Below are 24,317 nucleotides of genomic sequence, written 5' to 3'. Positions count from 1 at the left end.
TTTCTTCTACGAACTTAAACAATTCATATAATTCTTGGATAGAACAACATATAAAATAAGGGAAACCAAGTAACAGAAAACACTATTCACACCAGCTTTCAGACTCTTGCTCTTTTTCTAGTAAAAGTACATGCTCACACACACACACACACACACACACACATACACACACACACACACACACACACACACACACACACACACACACACTCCTGTGGCCACTGGTAGTCTGTCTTGCCATGGGAATGTGTGTGTGGGGTTGTGTGTCTGGATGCCTTCTTACCAGAAAAAGAGAGAGCTCAAAAGCTAGTATGTATAGTATTTACTGTTTAGTGTTTCAAAGCTCCACACATCAGTTCATTGTAGGAGAGAGTGGTTGGCTTTCTTTTATTTTATGTAATTAATATAATTCTGCCATACACTAAAATGTCAAAAGAAAAATGTCCACATTACTAAAAATTATCTAGGCGTCACTTTCTGGAGCACAGTCAAAGTGTCTCACATCAGACCTAGCAGCAGTGTGTCCCACAGTGAAATATCTTTACCCTTGGTATCCTAAAACTTCTTCAGGATGTATACTTATTAATTTAAATTTTTTAACAGCAATTTATTAGTATTATAACTTATTTAATAAATGCTGTCGTGATCACATTCAAGTTGTTAATTTTTGTTTTTAGACGACCAATTTCGCCCCTTCTACAGGGTGGCGCACAAAATGTTACTATTTTGTCTTTGAATATAAACTTTGTCAGTACAATCTGAAAGGAACATATACTACAATGAAGAGCCATCCATGGAGATTTGTTCTAACTCAGCACATGCTCATTTTTAACTTCCTTCAAGCGAACACTGAAGTTAGTGATTACCCTATGGCACATGTCTTCCGTAATTTCACTGCAAGCTTGAAGAATAAGTCTTCTGAGCTCCATTAAATCACATGTAGGTTTTGGGAAAGTAACATGGGTTGAGGTCTGGACTATTGAGGGGGGCCAATTTTGTCCGTCATTGAAGCGACGTGGAAACCTGAGTGAACTGATCCGCATGTCGAAATGCTCGCCTAAAAACTCCAACACAGTGTTTGCAGTATGCGGCCTTGCTCCATCTTGCATGAACCACTGCGTGTTGAAGGGCAAGGCAGTAGCCACTGCGTGTTGAAGGGCAAGGCAGTAGCAAGACGCTGTGGAATGAAGCTATTGCAAAGCATGCTCAAATAATGCTCACTGTTCAGTTTCTTCAAAGAAAAAGGGCCAATAAGTCAATCACTGGAAATTGGTGCCCACGCTGTAATCCACGGAGCATAATGTTGTTGTTCATGAAGCACTTCTGGGTTTTTAGTGGCCCAAAAGTGTGAATTTTGTTTGTTAACCACACCATCTAAATGAAAATGCGCCTTGTCTGAAAACCAAATGATGTTTAGCGTTTCTTCCCTATCCTCTGCCCACTGAGCAAACAGTAGTCTTTGCTGCTTGTGTTCTTCAGTGACCTTCTGTGCACAGGTCATCTTGTGTGTGTACATAAGGAGGTCACTTTTAAGAAGGTGTCGAACAGAGCGTCTGGATATTCCCAGTTGCACTGTTGCCTGTCTACACGATTTCCCGGTACTTCTCTGAACAACAACTCGTACCGCTTCAGTATTCTCCGGTGAACAAACAGACTTAGGCCGAGATCGCTTCGCTTCCAATACTGTTCCTTCCTGTACAAATTTATCATATTGCATGTGGATGGTCGTCTTGCAAGGGACCCATCGTGTCTTAAACTGTTGTCGAAAACGCCTCCGAGTCGCAACAAGGCTTTTCGTTTCATGAAAAAGTGACACAATTGCCAATCGTTGCTGTGTCCTCAGTCTTCCAACGTCAGCCATTGCTGCTTACTAGTCTCCAAGTGGCAGTATCGTGAATTACACGTCATTTCGTAACTCATTGTTTTTCCAAGCTCTGCTGGTACTGCTGTAGAGATCCCAGCGGGATATCTAATATGCGTCATAAATTGTGAAACAAACAATTGGTAACACATTTCGTGCGCCACCCTGTAAGAGATAATCATTAAGAGCTCCATTCCTGGTGTCATGAAAGAATGTAGATCTAATGATGACCTCTTAGAAGATCGAAACTGGTTATCAAAAAAATAAAAATTAACAACTTAAATGTGGTGATGATTGTGTTTAGTAAATAACTTGTAAGTTTGATTGGTCAATCCAAATTCTTTGTCCTGTCAGTCAAACTAAAGTTGCTGTGAAGTAGTGCACTTTTTTCTCTCTTGCTGAAAGATGCTCTCAAACACAATTAAAAAGAAAGTTCTTGAAGCATAAAACTGTCACTGACTGATGATTGTATCTTTTGCTAAACTGCTGAACACTTAACTCTGCAGTCACAGCTGCTAAACAGCTAATCATACAGCAAAAGTTAGTGATATGAAATGTGGCACACTCACGCTCAAACAAAAAGATAAATTGTGCAAACTTGATTGGCCAATAACATACTGCTGGATCTACCTGCTTCCCTCTATGAACCATTCTTCAGTTTTGCAATTTTAGGGCAACTCCTGAAATTAGTTAAATGAGGCTTTTTAGCCAGTCATGGTGTAGTTACAGAACACTTGGCTTATTTCTTACTCTTTGACATCCTTGTTTTGGTCCACCCTACAGCTGAATACAGTGCTACATTTGCAGTGAAATTTTGCAAACTAATGATGAAAAAAGTTCCAGCTATTGATACCCTCTGAACATTCCTCATGGTGACAATGTTTCCAGGTGCTCCATGCAGCTCAGATTTGGGTGAAATTCCCTGTAAAGCAGCAATCCCCCTCGGGCTCACATCTGTTGCAATGACTACGGCATTTTGCCACACTACAATTCCAGCACATGGAATAATTATTGTATGGGTTGAAATCAAGGTGGAGTAATTACTATTGTCAGCTGAACTGTATTAGCATAGAGGAATTGTCACCTATTCAGTATTTGATGAAGCATTAAGAAGATAACAGGTTTTAGGGGAGAGAAGAAATGGAGAAAAGAGTGGAAGGTCCTGGAACATAATGGGGCGAGTGTTGTAGAGTTGAAAAAAGCTAATGGGTGTGCTTTAGTGAGTCATGCTATCCAGAAACCTTGACTGCTACAGACGTGCTCACTACTTTCCATGAAGAGCAAGAGTTTCTCATTGCCCTACACTGATGCCAGGACTGGAAGGCAGCGTTCCAGCCGATACCTCTGAACTGGTTGTGCTGCACGGCCTGGTTTCCCTGTGCTGAGTATTGCAGTAGGCGTGGTAGCTGCTGTGTGAGATACACCCTAGCTTTTGACACCTTGCAGATTTATTGGTTATTTTTATTGGAATTCTGTTAAATATAACATATATGCTGCAATCGGAAAGATATGGCACTTAGCTCTACCGTGCTATTCGCCCTCTAGACTCCGTGAAACTTGGCATCAGGGTCGTGAGAGCATATATTCAGTTGTGCTTGTTTTAAGGAGCTTTTGTGCATGGCCAACTCATGTGATGTAATTGCCTTATGGGCTAAATATGTATGGATTTGATAAACAATGTGTGTGGTTCACATTGTGTGTAGCTACCTTTTGCCACTCAACTAGAAGTTCACATTGGTGCCACAAGGTGATAGCACATTTTGGCAGATTTTTATCCTCATTTGTTTGGCATAAATCCTGCTAGATAATCGCACACGCCTAAGATACGCCAATCCATTCACTGTACTGTAGTAAAATTAGATCGGACAGTAAACCTATTTTGTGGGTTTCTGAAAGAGTTATACTTGAGGTGCTGAGAATCGGAGGTCTTAAAGCACAACACCATTGATTGTAAAATTGTAGCATTTATTCATGCTTCTGAAATCTGCTGGTTTTGTGGTGAGCCAGATGTGTGTGTGGTGTAGAACCACATTGTATATTCGAAAAGTGAAATCACTGGTTTCTCTGGTATTCACTTAAATTTGGGACCGATGGCATCGTGCTTCAGGCCCTTGCGTATCTCAGCGCCTCATTTGTATTCTGGTCAAGTGACCCTTGTTGGTAGACATTACTATTTGAGTTTAATCATTTTCTGAAAAGACACTTTGTATTTAGAGTTTGTTGTTTACTGCGCAGGAATTGGCTTTCATGTGCAGCGTAAACATGGACTATGAGGAGTTTATTTTAACTGGTAACAGAAAAGTAAAGCTTTCAGGATGGGTCATTAGTCGTGCTTAGGTAGATCAATTGGTAGAGCACTTGCCTGTAAAAGGCATAGGTGTCTAGAGTTTGTCTTCGTCCCAACACACAACTTTAATCTGCCAGGAAATTTCATATCAGTGTACTCATTGCTCCAGAGTGAAAACCTCATTCTGAGAACAGAAAAGTAAATTGCTAGGAAAAGTTTGCTGCAAAGGAACTAGGACCTCAGAGAACAGATCCTTTGATTGACAGAGTGACGAAATCAAATAAGTGTGACTACAAGCAAACGTTTACCAAGGAAGTATACAGTTAGGACAAGTTGTTGCGTGGGTGCAGTGTAAGAATATCTGATTTTCAGGCTGGAAGTAAATTCGTGAACTAATACAGCTGTTAGGGACGTTGTACATTTGTCCAAAAAAAAGGAAGAGTACGAAAATGCCCACTTACTCAAAAATGGTAAGTGGAGAGTTGCAAAAGCTTACACATTATTTCGGTGTTGCCCTAAACTGTAGTTAGTTGTGTATAAAACAAAAAAATTCCATGATAACAATTCTTTTTTTTGTTAGATAAGTTGTGCATCTTCTTCTTATTAGTATAAACTTATTGATAAGCATAACTGTAATACAGCAGATACTATTAATTTCACACTGACTGTTAAAAATTTGTGTACACCCAGAATGTATACTTGTGAGCTACCCCTGCCAGTAGGGCTGGGCATGAAGATTTCATCTGTCAATCGGCGTTTTGCCTCCCTCAATACAAAATAAATACAATTCCTGTAAAAACATAAGTTTCTCACTTTAAAACTCCAGAAATGAATAACTGCAGTAGACAAACACACAGGTTTGTCAATATTGTTTAACGCTTAGGAATTGCACCTTTCCTGGAGGTTTTAGCAGGATGTTAGAAGCCTATGATGAACGCAGTGTCGCTTTAGATTACCTTAGTAACTTCTTTCATAGTTACTCTTTCATAAACCTGCTGTCATATATATATAAATATATTAAAAACAAAGATTCCAAGACTTACCAAGCGGGAAAGTGTCGGTAGACAGGCACAATAAAGTAACACACACACAAAATTACGAGCTTTCGCAACCGGCGGTTGCTTCGTCAGGAAAGAGGGAAGGAGAAGGAAAGATGAAAGGATGTGGGTTTTAAGGGAGCGGGTAAGGAGCCATTCCAATCCCGGTAAGTCTTTCCGCTCCCGGGATTGGAGTGGCTCCTTACCCTCTCCCTTAAAACCCACATCCTTTCATCTTTCCTTCTCCTTCCCTCTTTCCTGACGAAGCAACACCGGTTGCGAAAGCTCGTAATTTTGTGTGTTTTGTGTGTGTGTGTTACTTTATTGTGCCTGTCGACAGACACTTTCCCGCTTGGTAAGTCTTGGAATCTTTGGTTTTAATATATTTTCCCATGTGGAAGTTTCTATATACAACAACTCGAGGAAAGGGTGGATCTATTAGTGATACCGGTCCAATACATGAACAGTCGTTGGAAGTCACAGTGATAACTTTTCCGCTCCACACTTAGTCATTCTGTTTACAAATTGTCAGGGGGTGCAATTGAGCAAACATGGGGACCATGAATGAAATACTCGTCGCATGATTTTTAACTATTGGGTGAAAAAAAATTGATTCTTTCTCATCTTACAATATATCATCTTCACCCAATAAGGAACTGAATTTCCTTTAATCATTCATCAGTTATTGTGCTATATCAAATGAAGTAAAGCACTGCACAATAAATAAAGGAGTTTTACAGAGATAAAAACACATTGCATAGCCTTCACGTATTGTTCGTGTTTTGCACTGTATAAAATGTAGCTAACATACCAAAATTGCATTTAAAGGTTAGAACAGAGTGATGCATATCACCATTCTCAAGATACTGGTTTTTATATCCATGGGAAGGTTGTGTGTATTGCACCAGCATACTGTCTATGTGCCACATGAATCGTGGTCACATCTGTTGTATTTCATAAAAAGTTAAGATATCGAAACGAAGTTTTCTGCAAATGATGGGACACTAAGAGAGGCATACATTACTGTATGATTAATACTCAAAACTTTATCTATCGAGACTAGACATAAATATAATTTTTTAAAATGCAAAGATGCAGAAGCATCAGACTGATGTTGTGCCACCTGATCTACTGGGCTGAGGACTAAGACTTCGTGATTCTGTTAAAGAGTTATCACTGCTACTGACATTACGTAATGCACACTCGCTGTCACTCCTGGTTCGTATTTCCTGGATCTCTCTGAGCAACCACAGTGACACGACATTTCTCTTGTAGAATAGAAAACGGCAAAGTTAAATCTAACAAAAACGCACAAGGTGAAGTCAAATACTACACCAGCGACCACAGCACCAAACATAGACCCTTACTTGAACAGTGCAGCCAGAAACTCTGAATATCTACTGGAAGAACAGTGTGGAAACACAGCTCTGCACTGATACACATCCACAGTACACAGGTTGTTGTGACTCGACATGCCTAAAGGTGTCTACACCACAAAACGGTGCATAGATGTCAATAGCAGTGCAGGAAAACAAAAGTGGCACGCATACACTTGTCCACAGCACCTGTGGAATGGCCAGAGCAAGATCTATATGCGCATCCAAAGCAGCGAAAGGGTTAATTTGTGAAAGCAGTGAAGCACTTTGTTTAATGTAGGCATTTAAGACCTCACAGTCGGACTGACAGTCACCAGACTTCCGGGTTAGTGATGATCGAGGAACTGAATAAACTTGATTTCTACAAATTTTATTATAATACTGTATGTTTAGGGAGTACATGCTACATATGTTTCCTTAAATCATTATCATTGTTTCATGAAAAGCTGATGAGCTAAATACCTTCACTTATTTTTGAATCAGTTGGTTTTCTTTGTTGGCATGATACTTACACTTCTTTCTGATACAGCAGCTACTTTGACACTGTCTATTGTTCCCCATCCTTTCTCATTTTGATCATAGTGTGCATCTCCCCTCCCCTTTAACGCTTTAACCCTATAGTGTTGATAAAAGATGACCGTTGTTTATCTCTTATGGTGTCAAATTTAAATTATCTTTTGTGGAATAAAAATGTATTTTTATTTCATTAATGATTTTCTTTCAGAACCATCACAGCCTATGTATGTAAATATGCATGAACTAGCCAGTATGGCTGCAAGCAAAGCACAGGAGATGAACTTCCCACCTCCACCACCAGAGCTTACCAATCCTCCAACTGAGACTCCTGATAAGGTAATGAGTTTGCTGTGCTAGGAAAGATTGCTGTAAATCATTCTTTAGTGTCACAGTAGGCTTGAGTACCAAATTATAATTTACCTTATGTGCAAATAAATATTAGTACTTTGTTATTGCAAACTCCCACTAGGAACTAGCTGTGTACATCAAATAGTTCACAATATGGAAGGCTTTTTGCTATTGACTTGTTGATAGGGAATTTCAAAATTTCATTTCTAATCGCAATACTACACTGATAGTTGCTTGTAATAAACTGAAGTGATAAGTAGCTGTGCAGTTTAAATATTCTTCTTCTTTATTTTGAGCACTGAATGCATAATCAAATGTAGTTCTCAGCAGCACATTGGAGTATCTTGATGGAGTACATTATATAAATATTTCTTGATAAAAATGGTTAATACTCAAACTATGGAAAATCCAGGATGGAATGTAACATTATGAAAAGGATAGTTGCTTCCCACCATGTAGCAGAGAAGTTGAATTGCAGACAGGCACAACAAAAATACTGTCAGAAAATGAGCTTTCGGCCAGCAAGGCCTTCATTAGAGACATTGTGTGCATGTCCGAGCAGCACATGGTGGGACAGGTAACTGGGTGGTAGGTGTGAGGAGGGGGCTGGTGTGGGGAGGGAAGGGATAGCAAGGTAGGTTGGGGGGCAACAGTAAAGTATATGGGGATGAGGTGAAAAGAGGACAAGGCAGCTAGCTGCAATCGGGAGGTTAAGAGGAGGGCAGGGAGGTGTAGGTTTAGCAGAAAAGGAGAGAAGGAAAAAGACTATGGGTGCGGTGGTGGAATAGAGGGCTGTTCAGTATTGGAATGGGAACAGGAAATAAGCTATATGGATAAGTACAATGTATGTGACAGGTCTTGCATCTAGGTTTGGTACATGGACATGGTGCATGAGGGAAGGGATTGGGAGCAGGGTTTGTGTAGGAATGGATGAGTATATTGTGTAGCTTCGCTTGGCGGAGCAGTACAGTTGTGAGAGGGGTGAAGAGGATAGTCGGTAGGACATTCCTCATGTCAGGGCATGATGAGAGGTAGTCAAAACCCTGACGGAGAATGCAATTCCATTCCTTCAGTCCTCGGTGGTACTGAGTCAAGAGGGGAATGCTCCTCTGTGGCTAGACGGTGGAACTTTGGGCAGTGGTGGATGAGTGGAAAGAGATACCAGCCAGTATGATGACTGTTAACACTTTCTGCATAGAGGAGGCATTGAGTTGCAGACAGGCACAATGAAATACTTAAGTTTACAGACAGTCCTTCATGAGAAATAGAACTCTCAAACATTCACACAGCAACAACTTGCACACAAATGGCTACTGCCTCTACCCACTAAGACCCGACTGTTATTCCATCCTGTGTTAATACTTATTCTGCTGGAGAGCAACAGTGACCAGTTAATATAAAAAGAATTATCAGAATTGGATGAGTACATGAGTAAAGGAATGAAAATAAGTGTGCGTTAGTGATGGGTACATTGCTGTGTTGAAATGTATGTTCACAGCTATTTAATAAAGTACCATTGTGATTAAAAAACAAAAGGGTTTGTTTGTATATAATATTCTCCTTGTTTTAATGTATAAATAATTGTTTTCTTCAAACTATTTCTGTAGGTTGAAACTGGAGAGAAAGATGGGAGCACAAGTGAAAGTTCACTGGAGTCGTCCAGTGGTTACGGCAGCCAGATAATTACCATGGAAGATGCTGCTCACAATGAAGGTAAGCCACACATTATAATAAGTTTGTTGAGAAGTATGAACAACAGACAAAGTAAAATTTGACTCCCACTCAACATACACTCATTAGAAGTTCATTTCTATAAAACTGTTTTAGTGCCATAAAGTTTTTATACATTTTTAATGTCTACTTTTGTCATTTTTATTGTAGAAGGTTAGATAACTTGTGCTAAGTTATCTTCCAGGTAAGGTGACTGAGGAAATAGTATAGCAGTATATATGCAGTGATGTGGTTTGGAAACATCTAAGGTTGCAAAACAAAATGTGTAGAAACAGCTTCTTTTTCCACAATATTAATAATTAACTGTTGAAGTAATAAACACAAGAAGAGAAACAAAATATAGCAATATTATCACATTTCACAATGCCTGTTGAACGTAAGTCAGCATCTGCCTTTTTCTCATGTTTTGGAAGCAGTTGCAAAAGAGCTTTACATGGACTTCAGGGAAATACAGGTGTGCTATCTAGGAAAGTGTTTGATGTATACTTAAAATACCGCATGTATTTTTCACAGTTGCATGTGGAGTGTTCTTTACCTTTTTGCTGTACATTATTATAATATCCTGCAGCATTCCTACATTTGAAATGCACACTGTAAATCCCTCCCAAGTATTGAAACTTGCATGTTAAAACAATTGCCCTTTCCTGTAAATTTTTATTGCATATTTGTACTGAGTCAAATTACTGCATTACCATGTGACTGTCAGCTAGTGAAGTAATTTAGAAAATTATATCATGTGCCCTCCACATCCCTCAAGTTAGAGCATACGTTCCTCCCCCTCCCCCAAATTACACACACAGATATATTTTGTTTGTTGTCTGGATGGGGAGGGGGTTTTCTTTAGTAATAATTAGAAAGAGCATTTTTTTTATATAATTTCCACATGAGTTGGACATGACTTTTGAGGAACTAGTCACTCCCAGTTTTCCAGTCACTCCCAACTGCTGTGAAAACCACTATGCAGGATCCTTTTCTGGAATACTATTCAAAACTTGTCTGAGTAAAAGTGTGTACTTCAGAAAGTCTATTGTTTTCTGATTTTGTCCCTTACTGCAGACCATCATCAAAAACCAAGCTATCATTTCCAGTCTTTCAAAGATTCAAGATCACAAAAATGCAAAAACACTCCTAAGAACAAATTGCCTGTCAAACAACATTGGCACACACAAAATGACAAAATATACTTTTGAGAAGGCTATTAAGTGTGTGTTGCTAGCTGTTGTTTGTTACACATAATTGAAAGGTTTGTGTGATACAAATATTGACCTGAGTACAGAGAATTCTTTCACAATTTGCAAAAGTGATGAACAGTGATAGTTATGTAAATAACAACTTTGTGTGCCGTGATGTGATGATGACAATAAATTAGAAAACTGAGTTCCAGTGATTAGCTTCTTGTTCGTATTTGTATTGACTGCTTTTAAGAACAAGGTTAAAAATCGGATGTAAATATACAACACAGTTCCATCGAGTTAAAAATTATTAATGTGGGAGGCGAGGGGAATCGAAAAATTGATAACTCTGTCTTTTTACTTGTGTGTGTAACTTTGTGGTGTGAAACAATATAAAGTGGAGGATTGTGAATTATAGGCCCTGTTGAGTAGTTAAAAAGATAGATACTACCTCTAGCACTGATTCGACTTTTGTGATTTACCCTCTTAAATCTTGATTTTGTAGTGCTTGTTTGCAGTGACTAAATACAGAAAAGTACAAATATTAGAAGTACCTCTTCTTGCAGTGGAGTGTAGTAGATTAGTGTTTTACTAACTTATGTTGGAGTGTGTTTAGATTGGTTTCTTGCCCCCTCTCTAGATGTGTCGTTCAGTGTGTGTAGCTTGGACGCTGCTAGCAAGTATTGCACGCTGCCCCGATCAGGTGCAGTTCTTCCACCTAATGGGCAGCGCCAGAGGCCAGTCTCAACAACAGGTAAATTTCCTGTATGCTGTCTCAGTAGGTGTAAAAACTTTGGTTTTGCTGGAATTCATGTTAAACTTATCCATAAAATTGTGAAAGAATGTACTAGTAACTTAGTTTATTGATGATTTGTTACAGACAGATAAGAAATCTAGGACTAGAAAAAAGCTTGTGGGAGAATGCCTCTAGCAGGGTGAAAATTTTCTATTACACAAAAGCAATTCATGATATGAATTTAAAATGGGCACCAATAGTGCCCTGAATATTGGCTAAATTAAACTACAAAAACACTGCACTGACAGTTTTATTTAAAAATTATATTATTTTTCCTTGATGTGGCATAATAACCTGCTAACAATAGATCTTGTGAACTTTGGGCTTCCTTTTTTCTGTACTGAATGTGTTGCATTAGAATGTTGCCTGAGTAATGAACTGCTTAGACTTATGTAATAAGAGTTCATCTGAATCAAATCATATTGGCTACTAGGCAGTCTCATTTTGAAACACCTAAAAACAAGTATGGAACTGATGTATTGACTGTTCGTAGTCATCTTCAGTCCAAAGAATGTAGATCCATTTGAACATGCTTTCTGTATGCTTGCATAGGTCTCACTCTACAATTTTTACCCTTCCATACTCCTCTCCATTGCCACATTTATTGTACCTTGATGACTCGGGGTGTGTGTGTGTGTGTGTGTGTGTGTCCTATCAACTGGTGCTTCTTTCACTCAAGTTGTGCCAAAATTAATTCTTTACCAAATTTGTTTCAGTACTTTATCATTAGTTATCTGACCTACCCACCTAATCTTCAGCAGTCTCATGTAGCACCTCATTTCAAAAGCTTGCATTCTTTGTTGTCTCTTAAGTGTTTTATCATCCATGCTTCATGTACAGAAGTGACACTCTACATATATATCTTTACATTAGGTGTTAAGAACTTCCTCCTCTTCAGGATTGCTTTTCTTGCTATCTACTTCAAACATCAGTGGCTATTTTGCTGCCCGAATAACTGAACTTAGCTACTACTTTCAGTGCCTCATTTCCTAATCAAATTATATCAGTATCGTCTGATGTGATTGTGGCAGAAATACAGTGTCGCTGACACAGTTTTTATTTCTTTTCCTTTAATATCAATTCATTTCCTATATTCCTTCTAGGTTTCCTTTACTATTTGCTCTATATGCATTGAGAAGAATCTGCAAGCCTATCTCACTCCCCTATCTTTGATGTCCTTTGGAGATCATACAATGAGAACAATTTGTAAGAGTCAGTCTCATCTTTATTTCTGTAATATTGAACTCTGGTTCGTTTCCTTTATATAAACTCTTGGTATATTCCTTTCAACTGTCCTTTCTTTGCTTGGTACTGGCTTGCCATCTGATCTGTGTTCCTACAGCTGCTTCTCTTTTATTCAGAGGTCTCTTCAATTTTGCTATCTATTTTTTTTCCAAGTTTGGCATGCTTCTACGGCCTTTCATTTATCTTCTAGTCATTCCTGCTTTGCAATTTTGCATTTTTGTCAGCCTCATTTTTTTGGATGTATGTATTTCCTTCACTTGTTCGTTTGATGCACTTTTATGTCTACCCTTGTTGTCATTTGAATTGCAAATCTTTTGCTTTATCCAAGGATTTCCAATAGGCGTTGTATCTTGACATGTTTGATCCTTTCTGTTTCATTCCTCAAATCTACAGGTTGCTCTTCTCTTGCACTCCTTTCCCCTGTTTCAGTCAAATGTTGCCTAGTGCTCCCTTTGAAACACTCATCAACATACCAGATTCTGTATAGCCTCTTGCTTTGGCTCTTACGTGACAACTGATGTTTGGCTCTTACGTGACAACTGATGTCATTATGCTGAAACATCATTGGATAGTCTAAATGTCTTTAAGAGTAGTATGGAAGGCTATTGCCTGTGCTACTGTAGCAAATGATTGACAAGCAGCAGTGAATAAACAACTTTAACCAAAGAACAGCATTTTCCTGCAGCAAAAATGTTGGTGCTAGATGGCAGTTTTTTTGTAGGCACTTGTTCATGGGGTTACACCTGTTGATCTCGGACAGCTCAAGCTGTTCATTTCATTCATACAGCAAATATCTCAGATAACTCGGAAGAGATAACTGATGACTCCTGCTTTCAAACTGGGGCTTAAAACAATCTACAAATGTATGGACTGGCTCTGCATTTCAAGTGAGCTGCCATTCATTCTACCAGATGGGGAGACTATGCAAAACCTGGTCAGGTTGACATAACAGTACTTTTAATAGTACTCCATGTTGACTTTAACATACTGATTAAGGTAATTACAGGAAAGTGTTTTCAGCTCTATTTAAAGGTGTTAATGGTACTGTTACAAAATGTGAAGTTATCGTATTTAATGTGCACAAAGACATTTTCCCCCCTATAGAACATGACTGGAATGTAACATACTTAAATCACATTAGATTGTTTCTGTAACAGGTTACGACAACCAGTAAACCATCTAGAGTCCTTGTTTAGAAATTCTCGTCCATGGTTTACAGTTTTGATCCTCTTCAAATACAATATATTTGCTCCTTGCAGTTAGCTCATCATGATTCCGGAAAAGATAGCACTCATATTTCACACATGGTTAATGTTTTTGTTACATCCTGTTTAGAACTGAATGTATTCTTTGGAATTTCTTAAAGGAGCAAAGACAAGTTTTAGTTATCAAGTAACACGTCATGGATGTGCCAAAATGGGTAGAAATATTTCCTCTGTTATCACGATAATTTCTGTCATCTACTGGACAAAACAAGCTGGAATCAGTGTGTGCACACTTTCATGTAGATTCCTTGTAGTTATGTGAAAGTGCATCAAAAAGGGAGAACAAATTGTATTCTCTAGAATCACACTTCTGGGAAGAAAAAGTATCTTCAGGAATTTAACTGGATCACACACATTCATTGATAGGTGAGGCTTTTTAGTAAGATGATATTAGGGGGATCTTACCCCTAAGTGGGAAGAACTGGGAGTAGTAACTGATAAATGTGATAAGTTAATGCTTTGATGGAAATAGGCAAATAAATTAAACAAAAAAGTGTGTGTGTGTGTGTGTGTGTGTGTGTGTGTGTGTGTGTGAGAGAGAGAGAGAGAGAGAGAGAGAGAGAGAGAGAGAGAGAGAGAGAGATTTGCTATTTATAGAGGGAGGGAAAAGAAACTGTCTAGCCTTCCAATTAAAAGGTGAGTTACAGTGTTGAAGCATCTTAAGACTCTCAGTTCACACTCGCTATTGCTCTAAAACACATGCATGAAAGTTTTCCTGTTCAACATGCTTGTACTGCTTTGTAGTATGTGCTATTACCTGAAAGGCGTGAACTCTTTCACTGTAGTTTGTGGGGTATTTGTTTGCACTTAAAACTGCAGACCCTCCTGCATTCTGTGATAATGTAAACCACAATAATGCAACAAAAAATGTGATTCATATTTGAATTTCAGGAAAACTAACAACAAATTTGCATCCATCAAGATTAATAGGTCACAACTTTACTGTGCCTTTTTTGTGACTAGGAACCATGCACTGTGTTGCAGATAATAGTTTTTGATTTCAGTAATTTATCCACAGGTTGCTTTTTATGATTTACTTATTTTAATAAGTGAAGCTGTTATCAACTAGAAGGTTGATTTGAACACTGCAATGCAATACTTAAACAGGCACTGTCCTATTTGGAGATGGTATGCCCTTAACTTAACCTTTTTCTGTGAACTGTGATGTAGCTTGTTATTTCTTGTATTAACAAACCATTGTCAGAGATGAAATAAGAAGTGGGAAAAAGAAATCATAAGATTCACTGGGGACTGAGCACTGGACCTTTGAACTTGTAGTTTGAATCTGCCCCACTGAGCGTAACAGACTATGTGTTTATTTCTTAAAATTGATTTAATTTTGTGTTAAAGTGGCCAACACTGTCAAGTGGTAAAATTTGGGAGAATTTTTGCCATGTGTGAGGGTGTATACCTCTAGGAAACTCGTGAATATTTTTATCCAGGAAAAAACCCAGGAATATTTTAGATTTCCATGACTTTTTCATTGTTTTAGTCTTCAGTTAAATTTTTGTAATTTAGACTGGTAAGAACTGATAGTCTATCAAAGAATTTCACTGTATCCCACTAGTGCTGAACAATACTGCAGCAATAAAACGTAAACGAGAGAATAAAACTTAAGTGTAATAGTCTCTTCATCACTCTTTCTAAAGCACAATTGCACACATGTATTAACAGGGTTCTTTATTTACTTTAACAGGTGGCTGCTATTTAACGTAAACAGCTTCCATGTGCTGTTGTACAAGCACTTCAGTATTATTCCATGTTAGCCTCACTGGTGGTGAAGGGAAAGACCCAATATAAACACTACTCTGGTCGCAATACACTCTCATAGCTGGTGATGTGAACTGACAGACGCCAACTAGGATAGTGACTTAGTTGGTGCGCCAGCTAGTGACTTCGACTGAGGCCTTCTGGTCAGTGGCGGTGATCTAAATACTTGTGGTCAAGATGGCACAGGTGGCGTGTTGCTAGAGTGTCTGTCTTTGGCCTCTCTCCTGATAAGCGCGCTTGATCCAGCGCCTGCTATCTTTGCCGACCAGTGTTCTGGCGACAGCTTATGTCAGCACATTAGGATGCAGAGGAAATGCGCCATTTACAACAACAAAACAGTGCACGCATGAGCGTCCACCAGAAGCAAACTGTTTCAAAGGCTTTATAATGAAAACCCTGGAATATTTCATAACAGCAAACTGCTTCCAATGAGTGTGACATCACAACTGTTCACATGAAGTTTGTTTTGAGCAGTTGTCAGCGGGCTCATGCGCATATACAGTTGAGTTGCATGTAAGCAGTACCTTCTCCCGCTTCTGCTATTTGAAGTATGGCTGCAGCAGTAGCAAGAAGCAGTCACGCAATACGGAAAAATTTTTCTCGCATACCCAATCTGCCATTTTTCCCGCATGTGCAGAGCAGTCTGGGTTTCGTAGAAAGGGAGACAGTGACCTGTGTTTGTTTAGTGATTTTGCTGTTTCTTCTTCATTTACAATGGAAACAAATTGGATTTCTGTGGCCAAGAGTAAATTAAAATATTTTTCCATAATTACGGAAGACTAAAATATATTATTAGTTAGTTTTCTGACTTCATTTTATTTCCACATTTTTGGTGGTCAGGCATTAATCCCCATGCACAACAATGAAGTTATTTTAGATTGTTTTCTAAATATATGTGGCTTTTGTTAATCTTTTATGCAAATGAAGTTAATTTACAAGAAACGAAGTGTTATATTCTACATTATTGGTTCACTGAATTTCAGCTAACATTTTCATCTTCTTGCATGTATGGTATTATGCCGCAATAAAGAACCAAATTTGAGACAATACAGTACTGGTACTCCAAGAAAATTTGCATCCTGAAAAGTGCACTGAAAAGCTTATTCTCAGGTTGGGGCCTACTTCATTATGAATTTGGATATATGAATGTGTCCTTTAAGCCGAATTATGTAATACGTGTTCCAGAATTCTACAACTGATCGACGTTAGAGATATAGGTCTATAGTTCTGCACATCTGTTAGAAGTCCCTTCTTGAAAATGGGGATGACCTGTGCCCTTTTCCAATCCTTTGGAACGCTTCGCTCTTCTAGAGACCTACAGTACACCGCAGCAAGAAGGAGGGGCAAGTTCCTTCGCGTACTCTGTGTAAAATCGAACTGGTATCCCATCAGGTCCTGCGGACTTTCCTCTTTTGAGCTATTTTAATTGTTTTTCTATCCCTCTCTCATCTATTTCGATATCTACAATTTTGTCATCTGTGCGACAATTTAGAGAAGGAACTAAAGTGCAGTCTTCCTCTGTGAAACAGCTTTGGAAGAAGACATTTAGTATTTCGGCCTTTAGTCTGTCATCCTCTGTTTCAGTACCGTTTTGGTCACAGTGTGTCTGGACATTTTGTTTTGATCCACCTACCGCTTTGACAGAAGACCAAAATTTCTTGTGATTGTCTGCCAAGTCAGTACATAGAACTTTACTTTCGAATTCATTGAACACCTCTCGCATAGCCCTCCTCACACTAAATTTCGCTTTGCGTAATTTTTGTTTGTCAGCAAGGCTTCGGCCTTGATGTGAAAGCTTAACTTTACGAGTAGCCACATTGTGTACATTAATTTAAACCATCAACTTTCCTTATTTGTGGGTTCACATAGTGATGTTGCTATTGGCTGACTACATCACATGTCCTATGTTCTGAATATCTACTGTCATTGGCTGGAGAGATCATGTGACATGAGCCACGATTGGCTTACAAAAGTGCATCATAGTCTCTATTTCAATGCTTTGGAAACTAACATGCTGTGTTTAATGGAATTCGAATTTATACTAAGATAATATGAAAATATGCAGTGTATATGTTGCTGCACATCGAAGCTCTCTCACCCCCCCCCCCCCCCCCCCTCCTCCCCCACCCCCCCTTCCCCTGCCTGCTAAGTTTTGTTTCATAAAGTACCAGGAAAGGAAGTTCCACACTAGTATATAAAACCTTTACCATTCCAATTTTAACAGTTTCATGTACATTTTATTTCATTGTATTGGGAAAGCACAAGATTTCTGTAGTTACTTTGTTGTATTTGATGGCAGAAACCTTTTGGTTTTCATGGTACAAATAATTAACCTTCCTGTGGGACTGTTATACTGGCAAGTACTGAACAAAATAAGCATTTCAGAATATCTAATAACACAGTAAACAAAACACTACCAGTATGAAATAACTGGTAGTGCTACCAGAAGATAGCAAATAACATGCTGAAACCTGTATGGATGAAACAAAATGAACATAGTGTGTCTTCCAGAAGACAATTGAGTGTCATAGGGCATCTGTTAGCTCCAACAGGCATATTTTGTTTGTGGTATGTGAGAGAATAGACATGGTTTGTGTGGCATGCAGTTGTGTGCTCTCTTTTGTTTTAGGGTCTTGTTTATTCCTGTTAATTTAAAAAAAAAATGAAATGTAAGCAACAGAAAGTAATACCAATAATTTAGGAGTAACGGCGACCATTCACCGAATAGCAGAAACTTTGAGTTGTCAACGTAAACAGTTTTCATGGCCACAGGATGAACCTGCCATATGAATTAAAGGATTACAGTGAATAGCCTTTCACAATACTGTTCACTAGCAGCAACAAACTATCTAAAGAATACACTAATCATGTAATCATCTGAATCAGTTTGCCATTTCATTGGTGTCTATTACTATCTCTCTTTGGATACAGATGTGGAACTGCACATTTTCGAGTAAAAGTTTTACTGTCTTTGAGTTCCATAACATGAGCATACTCCAATGTTACAATATTACCGCGGTAGTGAACTTGGGCATGGCATGTTCTTATTCTGGTTCTGGGGAAAAAAAATTTAACAAAGATTTGATTGTCACAGGAACGAGATGTAGTGGTATAAACTTTCATTCCACAAGATTAGATACCTGTGTTATGCATTGAATAGCATAGTGGTGGGCCACACGGCACTGTTAGTCTGTTAACGGCACTGTTAGTCTGTTAACGGCACTGTTAGTCTGTTAACGGCACTGTTAGTCTGTTAACGGCACTGTTAGTCTGTTAACGGCACTGTTAGTCTGTTAACGGCACTGTTAGTCTGTTAACGGCACTGTTAGTCTGTTAACGGCACTGTTAGTCTGTTAACGGCACTGTTAGTCTGTTAACGGCACTGTTAGTCTGTTAACGGCACTGTTAGTCTGTTAACGGCACTGTTAGTCTGTTAACGGCACTGTTAGTCTGTTAACGGCACTGTTAGTCTGTTAACGGCACTGTTAGTCTGTTAACGGCACTGTTAGTCTGTTAACGGCACTGTTAGTCTGTTAACGGCACTGTTAGTCTGTTAACGGCACTGTTAGTCTGTTAACGGCACTGTTAGTCTGTTAACGGCACTGTTAGTCTGTTAACGGCACTGTTAGTCTGTTAACGGCACTGTTAGTCTGTTAACGGCACTGTTAGTCTGTTAACGGCACTGTTAGTCTGTTAACGGCACTGTTAGTCTGTTAACGGCACTGTTAGTCTGTTAACGGCACTGTTAGTCTGTTAACGGCACTGTTAGTCTGTTAACGGCACTGTTAGTCTGTTAACGGCACTGTTAGTCTGTTAACGGCACTGTTAGTCTGTTAACGGCACTGTTAGTCTGTTAACGGCACTGTTAGTCTGTTAACGGCACTGTTAGTCGGTTAACGGCACTGTACTCATTGAATTATCAGTTAGATTCACCATTGGCCGTGTAACACACACTGGGGTTCACCATGCAGTATCGTCTTCAGCCAAATTCCATTACATCATAGTCTGTCATTTCTCATCCGTTGGACTCCAACAGAGAACTTCCATTTTCATTATATTATAGGTACAACCTTTCATTGTAATCATAAATTCCCTTAATTGCAGTATGTTTTGTGATCCAGCCCCCCCCCCCTCTCCCAACCTCACCTGACTATTCTTTCTCTGTTGCTTCCTATGCAACTTTGTTGTTAATGTTTTCATTTCAAAAGTCCATGTATCATTGCAATTAGTAACAATAGTAATGCATACTGAAAACTTCATTTTCAGGTGCACTGGAATTTGAACCCTGGCCACTTGAGCCCATTTTTTACTATCTGTTTTACCCATCTTCAGCTAAATTACATAAAAAACTTCAAATAATGTAAAATCCATGATGGAATGTAACAATATTAGAGAAGGAAAGTTGCTACTCATCATATAGTGGAGTGCCGAGTCGTGATAGGCACAACAAAAAGATTAACACAATTACAGCTTGCGCGTGCACGCACACACGCGCACACGCGCGCGCACACACGCGCACACGCGCGCGCGCACACACACACACACACACACACACACACACACACACACACATACACACCACTCTAACTTCCCGTGTTGAAACTTAAATGTTAATTAATCCATCTCTCTTTTGTGTGTTATTTTCATGCAAATTACTTTGACTTGCTTTCACATTTTTCCATTATTTTCTTACATTAATTGTTGTTGTTGACTGAAGCAAATAGTACCATTTCATTATCAAAATGCCTGCTCTGGGCTTCTCATAGCTAAACTTTGTCAGTGTGTTTCTCATTCTCAGCTGCTTAGACTTTCTACTCTATTATAATACACAATGCTACATTGCACTGCTCAGCAGTCATTACAAATAACCACAAAGTACAGCTACACACTACACAATACTTACTTGAAGAGGAACACATTGGCAAGCCTCTACTACTAAGACCTTGCTCTGGACAGCAACATTTGTGTTACAGTTCCCTGTCTTAAGTATAGGACTGACATTTATGTGTAATAAAGTTTGAAGGTGATATACTTATCCTTCTGTGATTGACTGCACACGTACTGATCAGTGTATTTTTAAACGTTGCACAGGTTTGAAAGCAGAACTGTAGTGTGAATGATTGCGTCAAATATTCATTGATGGCTTGTTGAGTAAGAGGTAGACTACCACAAATTGAAATCTTTGTTTGTTGGCCCGAGGATTTTTTTAAACTTCTATTATTTCATCTCTGGCAGTGATATGTTAATGTGGAAAATGTGAAGTTGACCATAGTTTGGAGTCCACATGAAGAGTGTCTCTCCGGTACTGTTTGTTCAGCTGATAAAGGAAGGCAGAGAAATACCAGCTTCAGTAGGAACATGTCCTGTAAAGCACTGCTGTGTTAGTAAACCTCTGAAATGAGAAGAACTTTATCTCTTTGATCTCATCATTATCTTTTTAGATTAAGATGGTTAAGGATAAGTTTTTGTTGATTCTTCTATTCCTTTCATATTCTGCTAACTGATGCCTCGTGTGTTCCAGGATACCCAAGTGGAACTATGCGTAACTCTCTGCTCAGGCGTAGTTCAGTACAAGGTCACAAACCACCACCACCCATCCGTCGCACGTCATCTATTTCTGGGCGAGCTTTAAGCCCTGTCGGTGGTAGCATGGAAAATTTGCCACCTCCGCCAGCCTTTCTGCTTCAGGACGGCTGTGGAAATGGCGACAGTGGGCGCGAGAAGGAAAGAGCTGGAAGTGTCGCAGAGACTGTGCGTACACTGACAGAGTTGAGACACCAGCCGGCCAGTCCAGTGATGCCGCGCCGCGTTCCTCCGTCCCAGCGGCAGTCAGCGCCACCAGCAACACACCTTCCCCAAGAAACTACCACCACAGTGGCAACGCGGGCTGCGCCAGGGCGAGGCGGCGCAGCTTTCTTGCAGGCACTCAATGACAAACTAGCCCTGCAGCAGCAGGCTGCCGCACAGGGGCAACTCCGTGCAGGCAAAGTGAGGCAGCTCATCGCTAGCCGAACTGTCTCGGACCCTACCACCTGCCATGAATCTCTTATGGACCAAATACGACGAGGGACAACTCTCAGGAGAACGGGAACAGTCAATGACCGATCTGCACCGAGGATACGCTGAGCCTTGTCTCGGCGGGCGGACCTGTCCGTCAGCCGACTGTCATCACCAGCAGCATTCTAAGACTTTGCCGAACATCAAGATCTCAGGTGTGTGTGCTATCTGCCACGTGTACAAGACTGATGTGTACTTGTTGGAAATTCACTTACTGGTGCTATTGTTCCTTCTCATGGGGTCTAGACTGCTTGCATTTCTGTTTATTTCTCTTTGTTCCCAATTTTACTTAGACTGAAGATTGGATCTCCCAAGCAAAGAGGAAACAGTCTTGTCTTGTGTAGCATTCTAAATTGAAAGCAGCAGTCATTATTTTGCTGTTACTCGTTTCTGCCAAAGATAAAGCTTGTTACATCATAACTCTTGGCAGTAATGTAGATGCTGAGGCTTTAGATTGATATATAAATAAAATGTGATACTTTACACCTAACATTCCAGCAGCAGTGTCACACTGCGGTTACTAATTGCTTGTACGGAGGTCAGCCCGTATGCAAATGCTGACAGTTTTCTTCAGAACTCTGAAGAGTTGATAAGAAGTCTACAAATGGATCATTTGCATTGTGTGTAAATATATTCAGTATCCCAAGTGATTCCCTGATAATGTTTATATAAGCAGCATTTGATAACAGATTATATGTATATGTATTGTAATATTTTGTTTGTACAGTCAAAACTTCTATAAATTGCTCTGTATTTAAAGATGCATTTCTTGTACAGTTCAAGACCTCTATTCTTTGTAAAGTTGAAGTTGACACTTTTATATGTTACGTGTAGCAAGGGGAGAGTCGATTTCAGGTGAAAAAAATGTGTTGCAATTACAGCCTTTATGGGGTAGTGACTACACACTGCCACTGTAGTGTACCGAGAGAAGGTATCTTTGTTGATACACTGTAAAAGGCCATTGGTTTGGTATTATTGAATTTTTAATGAGAGTCCATTTATTGTACAATAACTGACACCTGCTTTATTGTTTAAAATATACCTGACTGAAAGTAGCTGAAAGAGCTTGTTTTTGTTGTTAAGAGATCCATCAATGTCTCTATGAAAGTAACTGCCAGTCTGGTTTCTGTTGTCAAAACGCTAAGCACGGTGTGTTACTTCAAACTGTCTGGATAGTTCAATTGTGTAACTAATGTTGACAATAGTTTTTACTGACATAATATATTAGTGTCAGTTTGAGAGTTCAGTTATACATTCTTATTTTCAGTTTTGCAGTTGCCAAGAAATTTATGTTGTGTATACACATTGTGTAGCTGTATTTAACATGAAGTATTATAAAACTGTTGTATTTGTTGAAAATTGAAGCAATGCTATCTGGATAACAAGAGTTATTTCAAATATGTAATGGAGCAGTAGCTTTAATGTTGTTAGAACGTATACACAGTTTCAAATTTTCTCTGTAAGTTGAACACAGTTTTTCAGTTTGCTTTCAAAACTTTCTGCCACATACATTTTATGTAGCTGTTGACTTTCATTATTCTTTCACTTCGTTTCACAGCAGTGGCCTGAATTTTATTTCTGGATGTTTCCCTTAGTGCTAACTTTCTGTAGTACTCACAATCAAAACATTTGAAAGAAAAGCTTTTCCTATATTCATTTTTTAGTAATTACTGTGCATAGGGATGTGCATAATCCATTGCTGAAGTATAAATTGTTCTGCAGTTTTTGGAGGAACTAGTTTTACCAAAAGGATACTTACATGGCTTTCTGAAACATGAAAGTTGTGCAAATGAATCCTGTGTAATGTTTTGCTGAGGGATATTTTGTTTAGTGTGTGGGGTATTTGGAAGCTGTGGAGTCAGAATCCTGAAATTTTTCCAATTCTTTGTTCTTGCAAACCCACATTTTACACATAATGGTATTTCTGATAAATGCTTCATGCTCCTGTCCACTCGTTTGTAATGTCTTTGTTGTTAGAAGTGAATCAAAATCTGAATTCCCCACATACTTAAAACACTAAATAGATCTGTGCAGATGTAATGATGGCAGTAGATAAAGAAGAGTTTAAAACAGCAGTCCTATTGAAACGTTATGCTGTGCTTTAAACAGATAAAGCTCAATATGTAACTAAAATATGGTATATTTAAAGGGAATATTTATGTGAAATGCTTGTGTATTATATATATATACATATATATATATTTCTAATTTTGTTTCTATTTGCAACTGTAAGTAAAAGATTAGTAGGAAATAAACATTTAACAGTGCATATGCTATTTTTCTTCACAAATACGAAAATTTTATCCCGGTTTCTAACAGAGTCCTATGTTTCATTTACAAATGACTGTTTTTTCACCTCCAAACCTCTTTAAGTGGCTTTGATGGTTGGACGAAAATGTAAATTACCTCCCATTCTCACGTGCATTAAACCTTTATGGAAAACAGTTGTGAAATAAAGGGACTGTGTGAGTGTTCTTGGAACTGTCATAGGCATGGTGAACTTTATAAGCATTATTATAAATAGTGGTATATTTGTTTTAGGGCACTGTCATATTTCACACATTGTGTTGAAATACACAGTGCTCCTATGAAAGGTTCCTAGTTGTTCTTTTGTGAGTAAAGCTTTGTCGTTTCAAGATTATTCACGTAATGAGGTCTTAAAATGGTTATGTGCTCACTCTAGGAAAGAAATTATTACAAGTTTGCATACAGCTGTTGTGTGTTACATTTTTCAATGGTCTCATTGTGTAATGTGGAATGAGGCTGGTTCTTCTCATGAAGAAGGAAAATGAGTACATTCCTATTTCTTTTCGAATAATGAAAGTTCTATCTGGGTTCATTTGTGGAGCAAAATTT

At 38.8% G+C, this 24,317-nt stretch overlaps 1 protein-coding gene across 4 annotated transcripts in view; it reads left to right on the top strand.

Moving 5' to 3' along the window:
• The window catches only part of LOC126271991 (protein MTSS 2), a 310,108-nt gene extending 286,380 nt beyond the window's left edge, over positions 1–23,728 (top strand). For 2 of the 4 annotated variants that reach the window (XM_049974469.1, XM_049974470.1), the window contains 4 exons: positions 7,286–7,413; positions 9,033–9,138; positions 10,969–11,082; positions 20,926–23,728. In XM_049974469.1, the coding sequence (XP_049830426.1) occupies positions 7,286–7,413; positions 9,033–9,138; positions 10,969–11,082; positions 20,926–21,530 (953 nt within the window). In that variant the 3' untranslated portion in view covers positions 21,531–23,728. The remainder of the gene's footprint in view (positions 1–7,285; positions 7,414–9,032; positions 9,139–10,968; positions 11,083–20,925) is intronic. The other 2 variants (XM_049974472.1, XM_049974471.1) reach the window with 1 other exon arrangement.
• Positions 23,729–24,317: the final 589 nt, after the last annotated feature.

The sequence above is a fragment of the Schistocerca gregaria genome, chromosome 5 (assembly GCF_023897955.1).
Source record: "Schistocerca gregaria isolate iqSchGreg1 chromosome 5, iqSchGreg1.2, whole genome shotgun sequence".
Classification (NCBI taxonomy): Eukaryota; Metazoa; Arthropoda; class Insecta; order Orthoptera; family Acrididae; genus Schistocerca; species Schistocerca gregaria.
The sequence above is the reverse complement of the archived record's forward strand: the minus strand, read 5'-3'. Positions and strand labels throughout refer to the sequence as shown.